The sequence below is a fragment of the Thalassophryne amazonica genome, chromosome 17, assembly GCF_902500255.1.
Source record: "Thalassophryne amazonica chromosome 17, fThaAma1.1, whole genome shotgun sequence".
Classification (NCBI taxonomy): domain Eukaryota; kingdom Metazoa; phylum Chordata; class Actinopteri; order Batrachoidiformes; family Batrachoididae; genus Thalassophryne; species Thalassophryne amazonica.
The window spans coordinates 33,656,342-33,681,132 of record NC_047119.1 but is presented as its reverse complement, the minus strand read 5'-3'; the positions used below and the strand labels follow the sequence as shown (position 1 = coordinate 33,681,132).

Below are 24,791 nucleotides of genomic sequence, written 5' to 3'. Positions count from 1 at the left end.
ATGTGTTCGCTATGCACAGCCACAGTACCTAAGCAATCACCACCAACTTGCTACAGTGACTGGGGGCACCAAGGGGGAGATCACTGGGGCCCTTAGGTTGAAAGCATACATGTGCCAACACACACACACCAGGTCTGTGAAAACTCTGCGGATCCAAGGAATTCTGCGGATTTCATCATGGGGGGTGTTAGTGTTTTACTCTGCGATAATGATTATCATTGAGTTGTTAAAATGCCTATCACAAACCGTTCTTTTTTTTTTTTTTTTTACGACATCGTGCAAGTTTTCTAAATCGTCGGATACTGATCTGTATAGCAGATACAGCTCGGTGTCCGCGGACCCACAGAACTCCTTGGAGAAAAATGGCTCACACAAATCGTGGCTGTTATGACAATTGTTTTAAAGCGGGACTGGTTGGTTGCTACGGCGACACTCTGTGCCTGCTCCAAGATGTTGTTAAGCTAAACGTAGCATATGGACATTGCATACGTTTAGAGCTATCATATTTTTAAAAGGAGAATTTTGCGGCATGTCTGTGTCATGGAGTGATGTCAGATGGTGAGAAAGACAGTGTGACAAAGTCTGATAAGGACTCAGTGATCCATGGAATTGGCGCTGGCTTGAATTTAAAGTATACCTGCATTGAAATAAATGTGGTCAGATCTCAGAAAGAAATAGCTGATATGTATTTATAAGACCCTTATGAATGCAGTAAAGTAAATCTGCAAGCCCAAATTTGTAATTCAGCGGAGAAATCTTCGTTTAAAAATGACAAATTTGCAGCTAAACTTTGGCCCTCCCCGAAAACTGTTTGTTTGGGACATTGCCGTGACGTGCGGCAGAAGATGGCGAGCTCGCGCCTTCAGTCCGATCCTGCATTGAAATTGATTTTATCTGTTAGTAATGTTATTGTTGTACACATCCTGGTTTCAACATCCAAACGTAAGCTGCAATGAATGCGAGATACAGCACTGCATGCTCAGATCAGCGGCAACATTGACAGCAGGCGATGTTCTTCCCCGACGCCTTGCTCTCACTGCCTCCGATGCGCTTACCGAGTCTGTGGACTTGGTAAAGGCCGCAGCAGGCCACTTAAGCTGCCCTGTGTCTGCTGTGCAGAGCTACGGCCAACTCCGGCACCACCTCCCTGTCTACTAAATGGAGGTGCGGCCAACTTGGCAACAAGTCCAGAGACTACGCTCGCTGTTTTGATGCAGAGTGCTTCGGCCGCCTGCAAGGACTGGACTTCTTGCGGAGAAATCCCCAGCGTCGCATGGTCTTGGTAATTGCAGCCGCAGAGCTCCGTGGCCACTGAGAGAGGTTTGTATCTTTTTAATGACTTGGATTCTTTGCGGGTCCCGCATCTGTACCCCGCAACGGAAACACCAGAGGCTAAAGACAGTAGATTTTCAATGTGACACCACTCAATCAAATGGGAATATGAAAAAGTCCCCAAAAATAATTTTCAAGCAAAAATAAAAGAAATGTATACTCACCAAACGTACCGCAAGACAATATGAAGTTTTAAAAAAAGTCGATCCTTCCGTATAAGACAATAAAAAGGTGCTTTTGTAAGAGATGCAAACTGATGTAAATCCAGAAATTACAGTTGGCGCGCGCAATGCATGCTGGGATAGGGTCTTCTCTTTGACGTCTCAGCAACATCCCAGATGTGCTGACAGTTTGCGGAGGGACAAATTTTAGCTGTAAATTTGTCATTTTTAAACGAAGATTTCTCCATTGAATGACAGATCTGGGCTTGCAGATTTACTTTATTACATTCAGAAGGATCTTATGTGTAAATATGTCATTTTTTCATCCAATGATCTGATTTATTTCAATTGCAGGTCTACTTTAAAATCGCTTTCACGAACACAAATGAAAGATAAAAGATTTACTCCATTTTGGACAAAGGCTAGAAACATAACAAAATGTGGAAAAAGCGAAGCGCTGTGAATATTTTCCAGATGCACTGTACATGTGACGGTTATTTCATGAATTTATAGCAAATCATTACTTTTATAGCCAGTTTTCTTTAGACAAGTCCTGAGATGAAACCTGGAACATTTCAGAGTTGCTTAATATGTATTGTACTTCATTTATATCAATTATCAAGAAATACAAACAGTGTGAGACTTTATAGTAAATTTATCTAAGAGTAGGCAGTTATCAAAAACTGACTGATCCTCTGAAAAGGGCAGTAGTGAGTGTTATAGACATCTGTGCATATGTGTTTAGTGATTGTGCGTAGTGAGAAGGGCTTTGTTATAAGAAAACAGACAAAATCTCTGCACGAGTCTCTAAAGTACCTCCTGGCAAACTATAGCTGAAATTCCATACTTTTAGTTTTTGGAAAATACTTCTGTGTTCCACTACACCATGACGTTGTGCTTCATGACACAAACTTTGAATTTTGAAAATGCTGTTGAAGTCTAGCCTTTCAGAAAAATTGTATTGTATTAACTATTCAGGAAATAATGCCATTGTTTCATAGAATCCCTCTATTTTCAGAGGTCAAAAGTAATTTTATTTGCCAACATAATATAAGGATCAATGTTGATCCAAATACTTTGGTACTTCGATTCCCAGTTTGAACTTGCATACTCAGGAAATACGAGGTCTGTTAGAAAAGTATCGGACCTTTTTATTTTTTTCAAAAACCATATGGATTTGAATTACGTGTGATTGCATCAGCCAAGCTTGAACCTTTGTGCGCATGCGTGAGTTTTTTCACGCCTGTCGGTTGCGTCATTTGCCTGTGAGCAGGCTTTGTGTGAGCAGTGGTCCACCCCTCTCGTCGGATTTTTATTGCGAATAAATGTATGAACGATTTGGAGCTTTGTTGCATCAGTTTTTTCCAGAAACTGTGAGAGACCTCCAGGTGGACACCATTCGGAAAATTCTGTTGGCTTTCAGGGACGATTTTATGGGGATTACACAGATTAAGGAGTGCTCCAGCCGGTTTAAAGACCGCCCACAGTTGCTGAGAGCGTGCCTCGGAGGAGCGCCGATCGACAGGCTGAAGCAACCAGATCATTTCCAACGTGAAGGCTTTGTTGATCCGGGACGTCGTCTTACTTACACAAAAATGGTAGAAGACGTGGACATCAGTACTTTTTCGGCACATTCCACTATTACAGGAGTTTTTTTCATGGAAAGAAAAGCGGACGGATGCGCCACCGTGCCGTTCATGGCGTGGCATATAACCACCTCCATGTTGGTCTCATAGGACGGCTTTGAGATGGCTTTCAGACGACTGTCGGTGGGTTTTCAGTCGTGTGACTAACCGAGAAATTGTGGATGAGCTGGACATGCCAGAACATGTCCTGTGAGGCTTCATCACGCCGTTGCTTTGCGCCATGCGACACTGCCGCGACGTGCGGAATTCCTCCGCCCCTCTTTCCATGACAAAAACTCCTGTAACAGTGGAATGTGCCGTTCATTTCCAAACTGGACGCTGTGTTTTATCCGGGACGTCCTCTGACTAGCACAGGAATTGCGGAAGGCGTGGACATCAGCACTTTTTCGGCACATTGAGACAGACGTGCGGAGGAATTCCGCGCGCCGCGGTGGAGCCGCATGGCGTAAAGCAACGCCGTGATGAAGCCTCACAGGACATGTTCTGGCATGTCCAGGCTCATCCACAATTTCTCGGTTAGTCACACGACTGAAAACCCACCGACAGCTGTCTGAAAGCCATCTCAAAGCCGTCCTGTGAGACCAACACAGAGGTGGTTTTGTGCCGCGCCATGAACGGCACGGTGGCGCATCCGTCCGCTTTTCTTTCCATGAAAAAAACTCCTGTAACAGTGGAATGTGCCGAAAAAGTACTGATGCCCACATCTCCTGCCATTTTTGTGTAAGTCAGACGACGTCCCGGATCAACAAAGCCTTCACATTGGAAATGATCTCGTTGATTCAGCCTGTTGATCGGCACTCGGAGCGCGGCGCACTCTCAGCAGCTGTGGGCGGTCTTTAAACCGGCTGGAGCACTCCTTAATCTGTGTAATCCCCATAAAATCGTCCCTGAAAGCCAACCTGGAGGTCTCTCACAGTTTCTGGAAAAAATTGATGCAGCAAAGCTCCAAATCGTTCAGACATTTATTCGCAATTATTCGACGAGAGGGGTGGACCACTGCTCACACAAAGCCTGCTCACAGGCGAATGACGCAACCGACAGGCGTGAAAAACCTCACGCATGCGCACGAAGGTTCAAGCTTGGCTGATGCAATCACACGTGATTCAAATCCATATGGTTTTTGAAAAAAATAAAAAGGTCCGATACTTTTCTAACAGACCTCGTAATTGATAAATTAACAAAGCAGACATTGTTAAAATCCATCCATCCATCCATCCATCCATCTTCTACCGCTTAGTCCAGTTAAGGGTCACGTGGGGCTGGAGCCTATCCCAGCAGTCATAGGGCGTGAGGCGGAATCATTGTTTCTAAAAACCTTTTCCATGCTATACAATGACACGTGCAAAACTCTGAAGTGACAAAAGACATTTGTTGTTCGGAAATCATTCTTACAACACTTGAAATAAGAGTGAGTGTTACGGAATTTTAAAGCATGAGATGGCATGGTTCAGCCTTGTGTGCTCATGAGCAACACTGGCACAGAAAAACTGGGAGGGGTAATGGGGCGGTAGAAGGAGGCAGCCTCGTGCCCTTGCCGTTGATCATTGGTTGCATTCACAGGGATGGGGAGGGGCCTCTGTGTCACTGTTTCTGGAGACTGGGAGACAGAGAGAGTGAGCGAGACGGCAAAGAAGGATAAATGCGTCCGGGGTTCTCCCACCATCTGTGTCTGCCTGCGCCTACCTCATTTCCATTCCAGACATTGTTCCTGCTCTTCAGGATAGACCTAACAGCTGAGTTGTGTTTCTGTGCAAGCACGTGCATTCCGACACAGCGCTGACTCTGGCAACCCTGCTCATCCTCTCCTCACCTCTCTACTGCAAAACTACAGCGACGGACCAGACGGAAACAAGAGCAGGAAAACAGAGGAGTGCTGAAAGGAGCAGCAAGAAAAGAAGAGGAATGAAAAAGGAAGTGAGAGAGGTGGAATAAGACAGCAGAATGAAAATGACAAATTGACTTTAAAGCTGCCTTCTGTCTGCTGTGTTACCCCTTGTCTTTCAACTGGAACCTGTGTAGACTCTGTGGACTTTACAGAGCGAACGTCTTTGATCTGGGCTGTCTGTAGCTGTGGCATGTTGGAGACGTCTCTGACATTGTATGGAGGAAATGCATTTCAAGCCCAGATCACAACTGAATTCCTTTCAACAAAGGCATTCACATTTCTGACTCTTGTCGCTTACACGGGGAAACAAATGCACCCATTTGTTTTTGTGTGCTCATCAGTTTTTAAGTCTGCATACCTTCAACGTTTTATACGTTTGTTTGAGCCTGTAATTTTTTGCACTAAAGATTAACTCCAGGAGGCATGCTTCTGTTTTTGTGCTCTCTATGTATTTTGCATTTGGAATGACAGACGGTGACTTTATGAACATGGAATCAACTATGGAGCTTTTGATTTTGACTGAAATCCTACAGCTAGGCTCAGAAGCTACCAACTACTTGACAGACTAGTCTTTGTCCCGTGAAGGAGTTTTCATACGTACATTCCTACTCAAGATGGTGAATTCCTCCCTGGTTCTATTGAACCAGAGCTCTGATCTGCACCCATCAAATGTCTCCGCTCCTTTCTGCTTGCTTCAGATCGGCAGCTCCCAGATTTTCAATACTTGCCTCTTAGAAGTCTCCATCATACTTCTTCTTACTGTTCTTATTATTTCTGGCAACCTGGTGGTGATTTTTGTCTTTCACTGCGCACCCTTGCTAAGCCAACACACTACGAGTGCTTTCATCCAGACTATGGCTTATGCTGATCTGTTGGTGGGGTTTAGCTGCTTGATCCCGTCTTTGTCTCTCCTACATCACCTCCAGAGCCTCAACCCCAAACTCACCTGCCAGGTGTTCGGGTATATGGTATCCGTTTTGAAGTCTGTTTCAATGGTATCTTTAGCATGTGTAAGTGTGGACCGCTACATTGCCATCACGCGACCTCTGACCTACACAACTTTAGTAACACCTTGTCGTGTGCGCTGCTGCATTGTCGTGATATGGCTGTATTCAGCACTGATGTTTTTACCATCTTTTCTTGGGTGGGGAAAGCCTGGTTACCATGGTGATGTGGTGGAGTGGTGCGCAATTGAGTGGAAGACGCGTCCAACGTTCACAGCATTTATTGTTGCACTGCTCTATGCCCCAGCTGCTCTAACTGTCTGCTTCACCTACGCCAACATCTTCAAGATCTGCAGACAGCACACCAGGGAAATTAGCGAGCGCCATGCACGTTATCGGCCCCAACAGTTGCAGGGACCAGGAATGACAGTGGTATCGACAGGCAAGAATACCATTTGGGGGGAGAAAAGTCACTTGCCACACATGTCCCAGCAACAAAAACTACTGAACCACAAGCAATATCAGCAGCCCCCAGCCACATATCCAGACAAACGGTATGCTATGGTGTTGTTCCCTATCACCAGCGTGTTTTATATTCTCTGGTTACCCTACATTCTGTACTTTTTGTTGGAGAGTGGAGGGTTATATCGTAACCCTGCAGCATCATTCCTTACCACATGGCTGGCCATCAGCAACAGCTTCTGTAACTGTCTGATCTACAGCCTCTCCAATTCTGCTTTCAGAAAGGGTTTCAAGCGCCTTTGCTCCCTCTGTCTACAGCGCAGCAGTGGTGGCTTTGGGGTTAGGAGCACCAAAAAAACTTTCATTGGGTCTGTTGAAAGGGAATGTGGCGGGTCTGTGTATGGATATGGTCATAGGGAAATAAAATTTGGAATGACATGCCATGTTTAATGCAAGCCAAGAACTTGAAAATTGTCATGAAAATTAAAAAAAAATGTGCTATGGTGTGGAAGGAAGGTAGATATGCCACTACTGTTTCTGATGGGTCTATAAGTTACCAAGTTACCACACAGTTACCACCTCTATTGCACATGGTTTAGCAGGAACTCGGAGGGAATCGAGAGCAAACTAATGGAGCATTAAATGAGCCTAAATAACCTGTAAAGGTGTTTGAAAATATTCAAGGAAAGCTGGAGTATTGAATAAAGTGAGGAATTATGAAGAAAAGTTGTGTAATGGTGAATATGTCAAGAGGATAAACTCTGTTTTTTAAACAGGAATCAAGTCTTTAAATTATTTAGCCAAAAAAGCAGAATGTAAGCGCATTGACATGAAGAAAAACCTATGAAATTGAAGTTTTGTGAAATGTGTTTTTTGTTTTGCAAACCAGTATAAACGAAAGAGAGGGGAAAAAAAGTAGAAAAATCCAACTAAAATGGTTAATTGCTTAATTTTGGTGAAGTGGTGGAGTCAACCATAGCAATCTCCTTAAATGTGTTGTGTGATGTTTACGCCCTGTGTTTAAAAACTAAAAGTGAAGCAACCGTGTATATTTGTATTTGTCTGTGTTGTTAGTATATTAAGCGATTGTGCTTGTTCAAGAGACACTTTGAGTAAAATTCAGAATGTGTAGCCCTCATGCAAATGTAATTTTAGTGTGTTTACATTGACCGTACCAAATGTGGTTTGTCTGTATTAAGACAGCTATTGATGATGTATTAAGTTTTGATTATTTATTGAGTCATGTCAGTGAATATGACAGAAAACTTGTACCTTGAACTACTAAGTAGTACATTTACATGTGAACGTGTTTGTAGTATGTGCCATTAGATGCTACCTTTGGTGTACGACTGTTAACAGTAAAAAAAACAAAACCAAAAAAAACCCAAGTCTCAACAAACTTTGTGTGTCTGTCAGTGTGTTTGATTTACTAAACCCATGTGTTTTTTTTTTTGGGGGGGGGGGGGGGGGGGGGGGGCTTATGTAATTCTAGTTCATCCAAAAGAAAACTCAAGCAAAATTCTCTAACAGTTTACACATAAGTTGAGTTTTTGGCTACATGTGAAGAGGAAGAGAGGAATCATAAGTCGAGTCAAACTTCAGGTATTTATTAATTTCATACTTCTAATTTATGATAGCAGTTTTCTGCAGTTTCACTTCTTGTTACCATATTGGAAAAGACCAGGGGTAATTCTCCACCTCAGTCATATTAATAAAGGGTGGTACTTGACAGGACAGTAAGATTAAAAAAAAGACACATGCACATGATTTTGGCACGCTTGAAGTTTATGTGGAGTGCACAAACCAATTACACAAAACTGGGAAGATTTGATTTTCTGTTCTACTCTTCATTGACATCTATTTAAGGACAGTAGATAACAACATGAATAGTATGTTCCAGTTTGTTTTAATCTGTGCCAGCCCAAGTTAGAGTTTAAAATGTTTGATCATTAGCTTTATACAGAGCTTCCTACTTTGACAGACATTACTGACTAAATATGGTGCAGTCTGCAGTAGGCGTTTTGACTGTCCTGTCATGTTTGAACAGAGCTGTGAAGGAAATTAAGGATTTGTATGTTTGAAAGTAAAAAGATGGTGTTTGCTGTTTTGCAGCTTGCCTGTCTGGAAAAAAGGTCTTTACATATTCACTGGTTTGAATCTATTGTTTTTTACCTACTTTTTACATCCCATTACCATTGCATTATTTCTGGAGTTATATCATCTTTCACCCTTTGAACCTCAAGCAGCTTCTGGGCATTTTTGCTCCAGTCACATTTTTGCTCACTGTGGTCTCTCTCTCGCTCTCTCTCTAACTCCAGACTAAGACCGTTTCTCACTGTTGCCTTTGTGTACAAATTAAAATGGTCATATGTAAAGGTATATTTCCTTTAAATGTTGTACAGACAAAGGATGAATTTTACTGTGACGCATACTCTGATGCGACTTATGTACTCCAAAAATAAATAAATCTAGAAAGAAATTCTATAATAATAATATGTTGCCTGTGGGGATCCACAGGCTCTAGACTGGGTAGTGTTTATAAAATAGGTAACTGACATTTTTCAAGGGTGGCAATAATTATGCAAAGTTTCTAAATGAGTTGGAATGGCGTGTGAGTCCAAATTGTTTTTAGAACCTTAGGCCTCAATCATTTTTAGAGTAGGAACTTTTCTAATGTTAATTTACTGTCTCAATGTATTCATAAATTGTTTAGGTTATCATAAACACACTTTATTGTTATCATTAATATTATTATTAGTTTGTTATTATATCCCTACTATTTTGTCATTTGTTTTTTAAATGGACCACCATGGAAATAAGTGTTTTCACTTTCTTGTGTCATCCATGTGTTTACAATTATATAATTACATTGAACTTACTAAATTAGATCATGCACGCACGCTTTTAATATATAGATGATTTACCACCCCCTTTCCTGAATGGCGTGTAATTATCAACATCCATTGTTCAGTGTTGTTTATGACTATCCATAGTTTCTCCAAAAATATTAGACCAAGGATCTGTTTTGGCAGCGTTCGTCCTTGACCCAAAATACATAAGCATACCAAACGGCAAATGTCAGCTCTCCCCAGTTTGTCCATGATCAAAGTTATGCACACGCACTCACGCAGAGCTTTTTGTCTTTTCTGCATTCTGCCAGAAGCAGGTGCTTCTATTTTTAAACACCCACAAACAGAGACTGTAACAGAAGACATCAGACACACTACACTTCTCACTCATGGTAATGGCAACATGACACTTGTCTAGTCAGTCCCTTCGGCTGCTACCTTGTTTGAACTCAGGGTCACCACACCAGATTCAAGGTGGATCTGCATGTTGAATTGGCACAAGTATAATGCCGGATGCTCTTCCTGAGGCAACTCCACTTTATGTGGAGAAATGTGGCAGGGGTGGGATTTGAACCAGGAGCCTTCCTGCTCAGCATGACACTTGACTGGCTGACTAAACCAATTGAACTTCAAAAACAATGATTCAGTGACATGAACAGTACTGTTAAACTAACATGAACCACAGTAACAACATTTTAAACCCTAAAACCCGGAACTCCCATGGTGCATTGTAGCACAGTGTTAATTGGTCACTGTTGTTAGCTAATATTGCTAATTTCTCCAAAAGTATTTGTCCTGTCAACTTTCCATTTTCGCAGTGATCATCCTTGACCCAAAATACATAAGCATACCAAACGGCAAATGTCAGCTCTCCCCAGTTTCTCTGTTACTGAAATCATACACACACACGAATATACACGCACGCATAATATAGATAATAAATATTATTATTTATATAGGTCTTTCCCAGGATTCAAAGCACTAAACACAAGAAACTCCAATAATAAAAGAATAAGTGCAAAAAATAAAAGTACACTGCAACAATGCAAGAAATTTCAAATTAAACAGCTGATAACACAGAAAAAGGTTGCAACTTCTACTCTAGTGCAACTCATCCTCTGTAAAATATAATCACAATAAAAAAGTGACTGCTGAATAAGCTGATCTTAATTTTTATGTGCTGGAGTACAGTGAGGAAAATAAGTATTTGAACACCTCGCAATTTTGCAAGTTCTCTGACAGTGCATGTCCACTGTGAGAGACATAATCTAAAAAAATAAATAAATAAATCCAGAAATCACAATGTATGATTTTTTTTTTTTTTTTATAATTACCTCCGCCAAGGAGGTTATGTTTTCGGTCGTGTTTGTTTGTTTGTCTGTCTGTCTGTCTGTCTGTCTGTCTGTCTGTCTGTCAGCAGGATAACTCAAAAAGTTTTGAACAGATTTTGATGAAATTTTGTGGAGTGGTTGGAAATGACAGGAACAAGTGATTAAATTTTAGTGGTGATCCGGACCACGATGCTAACGTGTTAGCATGTCTATGGCATTTTCAATGTTAAAAGTTAGCATTAAGCAGTTGCAGCTGTCATAACGTTCGGGTGTATTTGTTTTCAAATTGTAATATTTCTTAAATTTATTTTTGTTTATAGAAATTTTGTGGAGTGGTTGGAAATGACAAGAAGAACAAGTGACTCAATTTTAGTGGTGACCCGGATCACGATCCGGATCCTGATGCTAACGCGTTAACGTTCGGGTGCATTTGTTTTCAAATTGTAATATTTCTTAAATTTATTTTTGTTTATATATTAATAATCTAATGATTATTATATACAATTTTGGAGAAAGAGACAAAAAGAAATAGATCACTGTGCCAAGAAGGGAATCTCTTAGGGTCAGTGAACCTATGGCCTTGTTTAGAGAAGTGTTTCATAAATGTTAAAAATTTCATATATACAGAGCGGTGGAGCTGCATGGCGCAAAGCAACGCCGTGATGAAGCCTCACAGGACATGTTGGGGCATGTCCAGCTCATGCTCAATTTCTCGGATAATCACACGACTGAAAAGCAACCGACAGCCGTCTGAAATCCACCTGAAAGCCGTCCTGTGAGACCAACACGGAGGTGGTTTTGTGCCGCGTAATGAACGGCTCCGTGGCGTGTCCCTCTGCTTTTCTTTCCATGAAAAAAACTCCTGTAACAGTGGAATGTGCCGAAAAAGTGCTGATGTCCTTGCCTTCTGACTTTTTGTGAAAGTCAGACGACGTCCCGGATCAACAAAGCCTTCACGTTGGAAATGATCTGGTTGTTTCAGCGGGGTGTGAGCCTGTTGATTGGCGCTCGGAGCGCAGCGCGCTCTCAGCAGTTGTGGCCATCTTTAAACCGTCTGGATCACTCCTTAATCTGTGTAATCCCCATAAAATCGTCCCTGAAAGCCATATTAATTTTCAGAACGGTGTCCACCTGGACGTCTCTCACAGTTTCTGGAAAAAAATTGATGCAGCAAAGCTCCAAATTGTTCAGACATTTATTTGCAATAAAAAAAACGACGAGAGGGGTGGACCAGTGCTCACACAAAGCCTGCTCACAGGCGAATGACGCAACCGACAGGCGTGAAAAACCTCACGCATGCGCACGAAGGTTCAAGCTTGGCTGATGCAATCACACGTGATTCAAATCCATATGGTTTTTGAAAAAAATAAAAAGGTCGGATACTTTTCTCACAGACCTCGTATTTGCAGCAGTAACATACAAATAAATTATTTTAAAAAAATCATACATTGTGATTTCCGGTTTTTTTTTTTTTTTTTTTTTAAGATTGTCTCTCACAGTGGACATGCACCTAAGATGAAAATTTCAGACCCCTCCATGATTTCTAAGTGGGAGAACTTGCAAAACCGCAGGGTGTTCAAATACTTATTTTCCTCACTGTATGTGTTTGTGTGCTGTATCACTGATGAAGAAAACGCAGATAATTCACAACATATGTTTAAGCATGTGCAATTTGCAGACATAACCTGTCTATGTATATGATTGTATTAGTGACGGTGGGGGGATTCTAGGTGTTGTGGGAGTGGTTTTGCCAATTATTATGAAAGACTAGAATTGTGTAGTTATTTAATTTTTGTCAGTTCTGTTGTGAGGTAATAGTGAATTGGAGAGCATGCTTACATTCTTGTATTTTTCCCCCATAGTTGGTAAGAATTTTAAGTGTAGTATAAACCTCTCTAGCTAATCATATTTCCTGCAGTACTTAGGTGCATTGACTCACAAAGTGGTAATATTTGTAACAATGCTTTCTTTGCAAATAGTTTAAGGGCACGTATTCTGTCAAAACATTCTTAACATAACACAGCACAAGGCATTTGTTCCCACTTTTCTCTGGGAAAATGGTTATCCCCAGTGCTCTCAGGGGAACAAATGTCCAGTTGCGACAGTAAGGAGCGACACTGCCATGTTGGGAAGAATTACAGAGTGCATAAAACACTGAGTCTACTCTGAGCTTCAGTTCCCTTGACCACATATACATATATCTGCTAAAAACAACTATTAAAATGGCATCCAGTTGTGTTGCAAGAATCTCCATGTTGCGACATGTCTGTGATCAAGATTAATATTCTGCATTAGTTTTGGGTATCATAAAAGCACTCTAAATGAGCAGGATTGTTTTCAGAATGAAAACCCCATTTGACTAATGGAGAAACGTACATCTACAGCATTTTACAATGATGGATAGTGTTAGGTAATGCGAGTTTAGGGTAGAGATTGTTGTTGTTCTTCAGTGCACACAACATGCAGTACAAAGTTACACAAATACTGTAAAACACACACTCTCATGCAGAGGTATTCTTTTATCTGCCATTTAATCAGTATCAGATTTTCTTTATTCCCTTTTTCTAATGGCTTTGAATGTGTCTGCCAGTGTTCATCAATCTTTGTCATGGTCCAGATCTTCAGGCAAGCAGATTGTTGACTTTAAGAAGAAACAGAAGACCATGTGGTGCCTGTCGTCAAGTTTAGTTTTAGAAACAGTCATTAATTCATATTTAGTAGTTTCTCAGTTTATTATCCCCCGCTGGCTGAAGGTCTAAAGGGTTGTTGTAACTTGGTACAAATCCTTGTTCTAGGTTGATAATCTGCATATTGTAATATTGTTCAAGATTGACACATTTTGGCCATTGATTAACAAACCTAGACACTGCCAGTTTCATGAGTTGGTGCCTGCATTCTGAAATCAACTTCCCTCACATTTTTAGGAGGAATTTTGGGAAACTTGATACAATTCCTTGAAATATTATCAGAATTTAGCAAGCACTTGTACCGAAGCAGAATTTGCCAGCAGGGATTTTGTGCTCTCAGAGCACTGTTGTTGAATATGTGATGAAGTTACAGTGATGATTAATTTCTTTTCAGATACAGAATGTTAAAATATCATATATGGTTAAACATATATAAAATTTTGCTTAAGTGAAAATGGGTTTTTGACCAATGAGGCACTATTTATGTATTTACTACCAATCTGTGCACAATATTTGTATACGAAGTCTGTTAGAAAAGTATCCGACCTTTTTATTTTTTTCAAAAACCTGATGGATTTGAATCACGTGTGCTTGCATGAGCCAACCTTGAACCTTCGTGCGCATGCCTGTCGATTGCGTCATTTGCTTGTAAGCAACCTTTGTGTGAGGATGGGTGTAGACTCTCGTCGTTTTTTCTTTGCAAGGAAATGGCAGAACGACTGGAGCAGCGCGACTGCATCAAATGTTGCCAGAAACTGTGCGACAGCCAGGTGGAAACCATTCGGATTATTCAGACGGCTTTCAGTGACGATGCTATGGACATCACACAGATTAAGGAGCGGTACAACCGGTTTAAAGACGGCCGCACAACGGTGGAGAGCGAGCCACGCTCCACGCGGCCATAAACATGCTGAAATGACCGGATCACTTCCAAAGTGAACGCTGTGGTGATGCGGGACCATCGTGTGACTATCCGAGAAATTGCGGAAGAGGTGGACATCAGTAGTTTTTTGGCACATTCCACTGTGACAGAAGATTTTGCCATGAAAAGAGTTGCAGCGAAATTCATGCCGATGGCTTGGGCACGAAGCTGATGGCGGAGCAAAAGCGCCTCCATGTTGAAGTCTCACAGGACATGTTGTGACATGCTCACCTCTTCCACCATTTGGAAGATTCAGACGGCTTTCGGTGGCTTTTCAGTCGTGTGACTATTCAAGAAATTGTGGAAGAGGTGAGCATGTCACAACATGTCCTTTGAGACTTCAACACGGTGGCGCTTTTGCTCCGCCATCAGCTTCGTGCCCAAGCCATTGGCATGAATTTCGCTGCAACTCTTTTCATGGCAAAATCTTCTGTCACAAGGAATGTGCCGAAAAAGTGCTGATTTCCACCTCTTCCGCAATTTCTCGGATAGTCACACGACGGTCCCGCATCACCACAGCGTTCACTTTGGAAATGATCTGGTCATTTCAGCATGTTGATGGCTGCCCGGAGCGTGGCTCGCTCTCCACCGTTGTGCAGCCATCTTTAAACCGGTTGTACCGCTCCTTAATCTGTGTGATGTCCATACCATCGTCACCGAAAGCCGTCTGAATAATCCGAATGGTTTCCACCTGGCTGTCGCACAGTTTCTGGCAAAATTTGATGCAGTCGCACTGCTCCAGTCGTTTCGCCATTTCCTTGCAAAGAAAAAAACGACGAGAGACTACACCCATCCTCACACAAAGGCTGCTTACAAGCAAATAATGCAATCGACAGGCGTGAAAAAATTCACGCATGCGCACGAAGGTTCAAGGTTGGCTCATGCAAGCACACGTGATACAAATCCATCAGGTTTTTGAAAAAAATAAAACGGTCGGATACTTTTCTAACAGACCTCGCATTTCATATTATTGTATAAAAAATTATTTGTGCTGAAACTGTAGTATATCTGTACTGACAAAATAAATGTAATGTTATCTCGCTCCAGTCAGTACTTTAATCAATAAAACAGTCCCTTTATTCATAGAGAACTGACATGGCGAGCCGAAAAAAAAAAAGGGTGACGTGACTCATGGTGCCATCTTGGGGCCAAAATACTGTTTGCTGTTAATCTGTCTGCATGTAAATCCAGCTATTTTATTTTTTTCGCTGAAAATGCTGGGTTGTTTTGCATTTGGATGCACACACAGACACAACAAGGGCTTCAAGATGCACAGATTTCCTTCAGATCCGAACAGAAGAAAAATTTGGAAAAATAAAGTCAGCCCTGTGGGATGGAAGCGACCTCATTATCAGAGTTTTGAGAGGTAAATTTATTGTTCAGTCCCATTCACAGTAAAAACTTGCCTAAACCGTCATCATATAACCAGATGTTTTTGTATTGTTTTCCATGTAATAAACACAGCATATAATGGATTTTGTATAACGGATTTTCACTTACATCGGATAAAATGTCCTGTCCGATTACAATGTATTTCCGTTAAAAACTCCTCCTGACATCAGAGAGATCAGTCTGGACGTGCACAGTAACAGAGGTACAAAAATTAAAGTTCAGTGCTCTGACACTCGCTGATTTGAGGAAAGTGGGAACATTTCAGTGTCATTGGAGGGATTAAAAGACCGACTGTTTATTTTTTCACACCGTGCTCAAACACAGATCCGCAGCCTGACGTGCACCTGTTAAATCAGACACAGCAAACGGCTGTGACTTGACACTTTCCTGCTTTCACTCTTTCCTCTCATTTTAATAGTTTTTGCAGTGCGCATGCTGACATTTTGGGATCACATATGTTTGGCAGAAAAGTCTGCAAATTTGCAGAGAGTCGGAAAAAGCGGAAATTGTGCACCTTACCTTTGAATTGGAGGTGATGATTGTAGAAAGAAAAGCATGTTGAGGGACAGATTAGCGCAGAGTAAAACATATTCCAGCGACGGTGAACTTTAAAACTGTCACGCCTGTCGTCATGACACGGAGTTACAGAGTTGCAGAAGCATAAATCAGGCTCTAAATTAATTAAATAAATAAATTCATGTAAATTTGATAGCTTAACTATTTTTATATTTATTTTGATAGTACCTGTACCTGGATCTGTTGCTGTATGTGGTTAACTGATTAAAAAAACAAAGTTGAAAATGTAAAAGGTTCATTCAGCAGTTCAGCACAAGTGGGCCCAATATATATATATATATATATATATATATATATATATATATATATATATATATATATAGTGTGTGAGTGAGTGAGAGAGAGAGAGAACGCACGCATTGTTGTTTTTGTTATTTGCATTATCTACCACTCCTCAAGGGAATGTCTAGACAATTTATGGATTACACTGCATTTGGCAACGTCCTCTTAGAGAACCAGAATAATTGCTGTCACATTTGCTGTTTGTTCTTGATTTTAAAAATGTAATTATGTGTATTACCAAAATATGTTAGTCAGTGTTGTTTGAATGGGGCAGCAAAGAGCTTGGTAAACATCATTTTCTCGGTTTCTTTAAAAGCAAACATTAGAATTTTCCCACAGAGAAGACTTAGGGCATAAACAATAGATGACCAGTTACTCACACTTCCCATGGAAGCTCTGCCACTGACTTTAGACATACAATGTCACATATGCTCATATGTGAAAAATGTAGTTTTATTGGTATGTTTCTAAGGACATATTTTGGTTTTCAGTTATTTTGGAATGGCAAGTCCTACCTCTTCAATGGTTTCTGGGATAGTTATGTGATTGTTGGCTGAAAGGTTCTGCCCCCAGCTCGATTATTTCAATAACAATAAAGATATCAAAGTGAAACTGGTACAAAAATAATTCTTTACTTATTGATTGTCGCTACACCAAACGGTTTTCGCCTGCAGTTTCAGGCATGCTCAGAATCACCTTTTGAAGTAACATATATATACATAGTTGTCGACATACATAGACATGCGTTTAAGCAACATGCTGTTATTGACTTCCTCATGGTGAAGGGTTGGACACCCATGGACACTGATCAGTGAGTGAGGAGGTGTCAGGAGGTGGGCAACGTGTTTGAAGGGCTAAAATCCAGCCACATTGGGTCTGCATTACCAGGTACATAGCAGGAAAAGTCTTGATGACCACAGAATGGTTAGAAGACTGCAACACTGTTATTTCTGACCGATATGTGGACATTGTGCAACAGCTGCATGCACAGTTGAAGCGGGTTTGTCCTGTTATTTACAGTTCACAAATGTACAGTTTGTTACACAACAAGGGTTTGCAAAGTTTCAGGTAGGGACTGTTTATTTATTTGAAATGACTTCTTTATTTTCCTGTAGTCCTCTGTCTTTCTTCATCCAGTCCTGTCTTCAGCTTTTAACCGGTTGTTTCCGTTCACTGTCATGATACACTGGGTATGTTTTGGTCTCTCCTCTCACGCTACACTCATTCTAAACCTCTCTTCAGCTGAATAGACGAACCAGCCGCGGAGCTAATTGGCCATTATGTGAGAGGGTTTTGTACATGCTATCAGCACTTCAGATAAGTATAGCTAAGTGGCGATTGTGTAAATATGGATCCTTATCATTCACTGAGAGATTGTTGCTGAGTGTAATGAGTGTTTGCACTGGATTTAACAACTCCACCCATGCACTATAAAATATTAATTCCGATGGCTTGCAGTATGAATAATTTCAGAAGGATCTGCCTGCACCAACCTCGTACAGACAGCCAGCAGAAGGCAGAAAAGTGCTTCAAAAAAAAATTTTTTTGGGCATTTTTTGTTACAAGCAAGCATCTATGCTAGATCAAGTCCTTATATAGTAAGGTTTCACATCAGGGGGCGATGCCAAAAATAAAAATCATTTTTTTGGCCATTTTTGGGCCAAAACCCCCCATTTTTGGGTCAAAATTCAAAAATGGTCCAATCCTTTTGATATGCATATCAAATTACTCGTCTTGATGAGTAGAGTTCAAAAATATATAGTTGACCTATTTTTGACCTTGTGTTACGTCACAATGACCGAAAATGTGGAAAGGTCAACGCACTTTTCATGAAGGGTCAATTCATAAAATCTGTTATGATGGTCCGATTATGACAATTTTGGTGTCTAATTACATGTTTTCTTGCACAAGAAAACCAATAACTTAGAGGGAAAAAGGGATGTGAGCAAAATGCAAGACTGCAGCCTGTAAGTGCTTTAAGAGTGGTCAGTGTTGCATGGGTGCCTGTGGTGCCATGCAGGAGGCTGTTTAACCCAGGTTGATTGCTTTAAGTAGCTAACACAACAAAACACTTAAAATGCAGTATTTTCAGTTTGGAATTTATATAGAATGTCCTTTTGAATGCGTTTATTTGTAATCTAATTTTAGAATTATGCAGTTTTGGATCTACATTTATTACAAGAGAAAAAGGTACCTCTTGGAACTTACATTAACAATACAATTTATAGCTCATGGCTCTGATGCTTGAACTTGCAAATTATGATGTGTAAAGTTAACAATGAATCAGAAAATGTGATTCTAAGAAAATTGATATTTTTTGCCCTAACATGTCTTGTTTTGGTTTGTGGTTGTTGTACCTTTTTCCCTCTATTTACACCCAAATTATACTTCAAATGATGTCAAATCACATCAAATCATAGTTTACCAAATCATATTAATATACGAGGCTGTCCGTAAAGTATAGGTCCTTTTTATTTTTTTCAAAACTATATGGATTTCATTCATATGTTTTTACGTCAGACATGCTTGAACCCTCGTGCGCCATGCGTGAGTTTTTCCACGCCTGTCGGTGACGTTCAATTCGCCTGTGAGCACTCCTTGTGGGAGGAGTCGTCCAGCCCCTCGTCGGAATTCCTTTGTCTGAGAAGTTGCTGAGAGACTGGCGCTTTGTTGATCAAAATTTTTTCTAAACCTGTGAGACACATCGAGTGGACATGGTTCGAAAAATTAAGCTGGTTTCAGTGAAAATTTAACAGCTGATGAGAGATTTTGAGGTGATTCTGTCGCTTTAAGGACTTCCCACGGTGCGAGACGTCGCGCAGCGCCTCAGGCGGCGTCATCAGCCTGTTTCAAGCTTAAAACCTTCACATTTCAGGCTCTATTGATCCAGGACGGTCGTGAGAGAACAGAGACGTTTCAGAAGAAGTCGGTTTCAGCATTTTATCCGGATATTCCACTGTTAAGGAGATGTTTTTAATGAAAGACGTGCGGACGGGTCCGCGCGTCGGGACGCAGCCGACGCGGCGCAGCGGCACAGGAAAAACACCTCCATGTTGATAACCATTTGTTAAAATCCAGTTGGCTTTTGATGGCTTTCAGTGGAGTGAGTATATGAGAAATTGTTATACAGCTGGAGATGTTCCAACTTGTCCTTAAGGCTTCCAGCAGAGGTGTTTTTCCTGTGACGGAGCGTCGCGGCGGCTGCTAGCCGACGCTGCAATCCGCCGCGCACGTCTTTCATTAAAAAATCTCCTTTAACAGTGGAATATCCGGATAAACTGCTGAAACCGACTTCTTCTGAAACTTCTCTGTTCTCTCACGACGTCCTGGTTCAACAGAGCCTGAAATGTGGAGGTTTTAAGCTTGCAAACAGGCTGATGACGCTGCCTGAGAGCGTCTGAGCGACGTCTCGCCACCGTGAACAGTCCTTAAAGCGACAGTATCACCTCAAATCTCTCTCATCAGCTGTTTAAAATTTCACTGAAAACCAGCTTAATTTTTCGAACCATGTCCACTTCGATGGGTCTCACAGGTTTAGAAAAATTTTGATCAAACAATAGCGCCAGTCTCTCAGCAACTTCTCAGACAAAGGAATTCCGACGAGGGGCTGGACGACTCCTCCCACAAGGAGTGCTCACAGGGCGAATGGACGTCACCGACAGGCGTGGAAAAACTCACGCATTGCGCACGAGGGTTCAAGCATGTCTGACGTAAAAACATATGAATGAAATCCATATAGTTTTTGAAAAAAATAAAAAGGACCTATACTTTACGGATAGACCTCGTATGTTTTTCCATAACATGGGTGGTAATCAGTTTAATTTTTTATGGAATGCCCCTTTAAGGTAACTAAAATTTGTCAATGTGGTACTCATAACAAAAAATAATGTCAGTGGGTGTATTGACACTTATTTTGAATGGTTCTGATACTTGAGGTATCAAGTGTATGTTGTGTAATGGAAACAATGAATCATAAAAAATGATTTTAATAAATTAGCCATAGTGTACTCTAAAATGTTTGTCTTCTTTGCTTTGTATTCTGATTTTCTTTATATTCACAAAAAAACACGCTTATGCATTTTTTATATTTAATTCATGTGCTTGATGTAAAAGAGGCCAATTATGATCAATTTTGATGTCATAACCATTTTGAAGTTGGATAAAGTAATCAATAGACCCATCTTATCTGACATAATTGTATTTTCATAGCTAAGACTGGCATAATGGTCTATGTAAGTTGTCTTATTGGGTTTTCTTGTGCAAGAAAACATATAATTAGACACCAAAATGTCATAATCGGACCATTATAACAGATTTTATGAATTTGACCCTTCACGAAAAGTGCGTTGACCTTTCCACATTTCGGTCATTGTGACGTAACGCAAGGTCAAAAATAGGTCAAACTATATATTTTTTTTAACTCTACTCGTCAGGATGAGTAATTTGATATGCATATCAAAAGGATTGGACCATTTTTGAATTTTGACCTAAAAATGGGAGTTTTTGGCCCAAAAATGGCCAAAAATGATTTTTTATTTTTGGCATCGCCCCTGATGTGAAACCTTACTATATAAGGACTTGATCTAGCATAGATGCCTGCTTGTAACAAAAAATGCCAAAAAAAAAAAATGTTTTTGAAGCACTTTTTCTGCCTTCTGCTGGCTGTCTGTTAGAACAGATCCTCCTCTGAATCTGACTTTCAGTGCTACTCTTGAGTTCAGCTGCTTGATTGGGCCATGCTTACTTTTGTGCGCACACAGGAACATGACTTAATAGAGGGTGTGGTGGAAATGACAGAATTGGAGGCCTGTTTGAGGACATAAATAAAGCTCTGATCACCATCAGCTTACATTGTTTTAGTATTCCTTTCTTCCTGTATTTCTTCTTGTGCTTCCACAATATTTTTGTTTCACTCTTTTTCCCTGTGAATGCTGTAAAGGAAATCTTACAACCGTGGGAAGGACTGACATGTTTATAGGGCAAGCCGAGTGACTCATAACTTAACTATCTATGATTTTATTTTAGGTGTCTTCAGAAGCCTTTGAATACTGATAAAATATAAGATTAGTGATAATTCAGCAGATCTAGAATTACAGTTGGGCAGGTTGAAAGTATAGTGTAAGATACTGTATCTCTAAGTTTTGATTTGAATTAGGAGATTGTCTGTGGTCAGGCTGCAACTAATAATTATTTTTGTAATCAGTTAATTAATAGATTTTTTTTTTTTTTTTTTTTGCATAATCTAACAATTTATTTTTTGGTAATATATTGATACGTTTCTGATTAGTTGATTATCCTTTGGTTAATTTCACAACAGTTGTAACCATAAATTCTGCCAATAAATTTCAACTCTGAATTCATGTATTTTGTTACAAAGGCATTCATCTTATTAGAAAAAAAAATTCCTGACATATAAAGGTTATAAAGTGTTAAAATCGAAACAGACAGTGATGAGGAGAACAAAATGGAAGAAAATATTTGGCTTTGCCTCTTCTTGAGACAAAGAAAAAGAAAACAAAATCCTAACATAATTTCTTAGGGCTGTTATAATTAATTATTTTCATAATCAGTGAAACTGATTGTTTTGTGAATTAATCCCATTACTTGTTTGGTCCATAAAACAGTAGAAGAGGGTGAAAAACTATTGATTTGTATTTTGCAAAGCCCAACTTGATGTCCTCAAATGTCTTGCTTTGTTCACAAACCAAAATATTCACTTTACTGTCAGAGAGGATTAAAGAAATGTGAGAATATTCACATTTAAGAAGCTGACATCATAGAATATGGGCATTAAAAAGACTCAAAATGATTAAATGATTACCAATATAATGATGGGCAGTTAATTTAATCATTACAGCTGTAGTCATCTGATTTATAATTCAGAATCACATTGGGTTATTACCTGGTTTACAGTAGTATTGCATATAGGGACTTGCAGCAACTCCTAGCTTAAATGATGGTAAGCTTTGCCTTAGAGCAAAGCTGAATGCCTTGGGGCTCCAGGAGAACTGTACTTTAACTTTGTGGCTTCCTATGTCAATGAACAAAAAAAAACCAAACATTATTTTGTGTCGTTACAGACTGGCAACCTGTCCAGGATGTACTGTTCCTCTTGCCCAGTGACTTTTGGTTCTAGCCTGCCTATGACCTTTAATGGGAATAAACGGGTTCAGAAAATCAGTGACTTTTAGAGAATCATGTTCATTTAATATAAACTGTGAGGCATTACTGGTCATTTCCACTGACTAGAAAGGCATCCATCCTTTACTCTTTGAACCCTTCCATTATCTTCAGATAATGTTCGAACATGTTTTGTGCAGAATGTTAAATGAAATCCTTATTGTTGTGTTTAGGTCACGGAACCTACAGTCTACACCATAAGTTAAAAATTTATGTAATGTATTTGTGTGCCATGGGTAGGATGCTGTAGGGTAACATTATTTATTTAGAGGCTATTTGTTCCAAATACAATAAGTGTCAATAATGAAATGAGGGGTGATTAATCTTGGAAAGACAGGTGTATGTAGACTGTAGTCCAGAGAGTGGTATTTCCACTCTGCTGTGCTCTGTCATCACAGCTGAGGGATATCCCAGACAAGCATGTTGCCTTAAGCATAAATATGTATGCAGCTGGATACAGTGCATGTCAGAGCACAAGCCAAGCATGAAGTCAAAGGAATTGTCTGTAGACCTCTGAGACAGATTTGTCTCGAGGCACAGATCTGGGGAAGGGTACCGAATCATCTCTGCTGCTTGTAAGGTCCCAATGACCACAGTGGCCTCCCTTATCTGTAAATGGAAGAAGTTTAGATCCATCAGGACTCTTCCTAGAGTTGGCCACCCATCTGAACTGAGGGACCGGGGGAGAAGTGCCTTAGTCAGGGAGGTGATCAAGAACCCGATGGTCACTCTGTCAGAGCTCCAGCATTTCTCTGTGGAGAGAGGAGAACCTTCCAGGACAACCTTCTCTGGAGCAATCCACCAGTCAGATCTGTATGGTAGAGTGGCCAGACAGAAGCCACTCCTTCATAAAAGGCACATGGCAGCCCACCTGGAGTTTGCTAAAGGCACCTGAAGGACTCCCAGACCATGAGAAACAAATTCTCTGGTCTGACGAGACCAAGATTGAACTCTTTGGTGTGAATGCCAGGCGTGATGCTTGGAGGAAACCAGGCACCATCCCTACAGTGAAGCATGGTGGTGGCAGCATCATACTGTGGGGATGTTTTCAGCGGCACTGACTGGGAGGACTAGTCAGGATGAGGGAGAGATGAATGCAGCAATGTACAGAGACATCCTGGATGGAAACCTGCTCCAGAGTGCTCTTGACCTCAGACTGGGGACATCTTACAGCAGGACAATGACCCTAAGCAGCCAAGATATCAAAGGAGTGGCTTCAGGACATCTCTGTAAATGTCCTTGAGTGGCCCAGCCACAGCCCAGACCTGAGTCTGATTGAATATCTCTGGAAAGATCTGAAAATGGCTGTGCCACCGACACTCCCATCCAACTTGATGGAGTTTGAGAGGTGCTGCAAAGAAGAATTGGCAAAACTAGATCGCGGGTACAAGCAGCTGAAATGGGTTTGCTCAGGAGGGTGGCTGGGGTCTCCCTTAGAAATAGGGTGAGAAGCCCAGTCATTCATGCGAAGTTCAGAGTAGAGCTGATGCTCCTTTGCATTGAGAGAAGTCAGCTGAGATCTTTCGGCATCTGGTAAGGACGCCTCCTGGGTGCCTCCCTGGAGGTGTTCCAGGCCACATCCAACTGGGAGGAGAACCCGGGGAAGGACGTTTGGGGTCCCCTGATGAAGCTGTTGCCACTGCGACCCGTTCCCAGATAAGTGGTTGAAGATGTATGTATTTCAGATAATCCAGTATCTGTTGTTTCTGTATTTGTCCTTGTAAGAATTGTCATGCCATAAACCTGTGTAAAATTAGAATTGCAGTGGATGCAGAGATTTGTACTTCCTGTTCTCTGGAGCAGAACACACTGTGCCAAAGAGAGGTTCATCCTGATATGTTGTAGTTCTCAGCAGTAGTTTGACTGATTAAAACTTACAAACACTGCCTACTACTGGCCCTATATGGGAATGTCATGCTTCACCGAAAGTAATCAGCTAAACATCTGTCAGGAGTCACATTTTTGTGCTCTATTTTCTTTTGTATCAATCTTAGAAATTAAGTTGAACAAAGATTTGATTGTTTATTATAAAAGTGTTAAATACACTTTGTGTGTTCCGAGGTACATCTTGCTTCACAAATATTTTGACATTGTCAGGGTTAGATGAGAGAGATTTATCTAACTATGGGTGAGTCATATTTG

General features: G+C 40.8%; 2 protein-coding genes and 1 long non-coding RNA gene across 3 annotated transcripts in view; 2 read left to right on the top strand and 1 right to left on the bottom strand.

Moving 5' to 3' along the window:
• LOC117529379 overlaps positions 1–24,791 on the bottom strand; it is an 883,736-nt gene that overhangs the window by 428,773 nt on the left and 430,172 nt on the right. The window lies entirely within an intron of this gene.
• Positions 1–24,791, top strand: part of LOC117529366 (rab GTPase-activating protein 1) — a 176,219-nt gene that overhangs the window by 76,088 nt on the left and 75,340 nt on the right.
• On the top strand, positions 4,501–7,798 carry LOC117529370 (probable G-protein coupled receptor 21). Its single transcript, XM_034192134.1, has one exon. It carries the CDS (start codon positions 5,639–5,641, stop codon positions 6,878–6,880), a length of 1,242 nt encoding a protein of 413 aa, XP_034048025.1. The 5' UTR covers positions 4,501–5,638; the 3' UTR covers positions 6,881–7,798.

Excerpts from the sequence above, each read along its gene's own strand:
- LOC117529370 (XM_034192134.1), top strand. The coding sequence starts at position 5,639 with ATGGTGAATTCCTCCCTGGTTCTATTGAACCAGAGCTCTGATCTGCAC.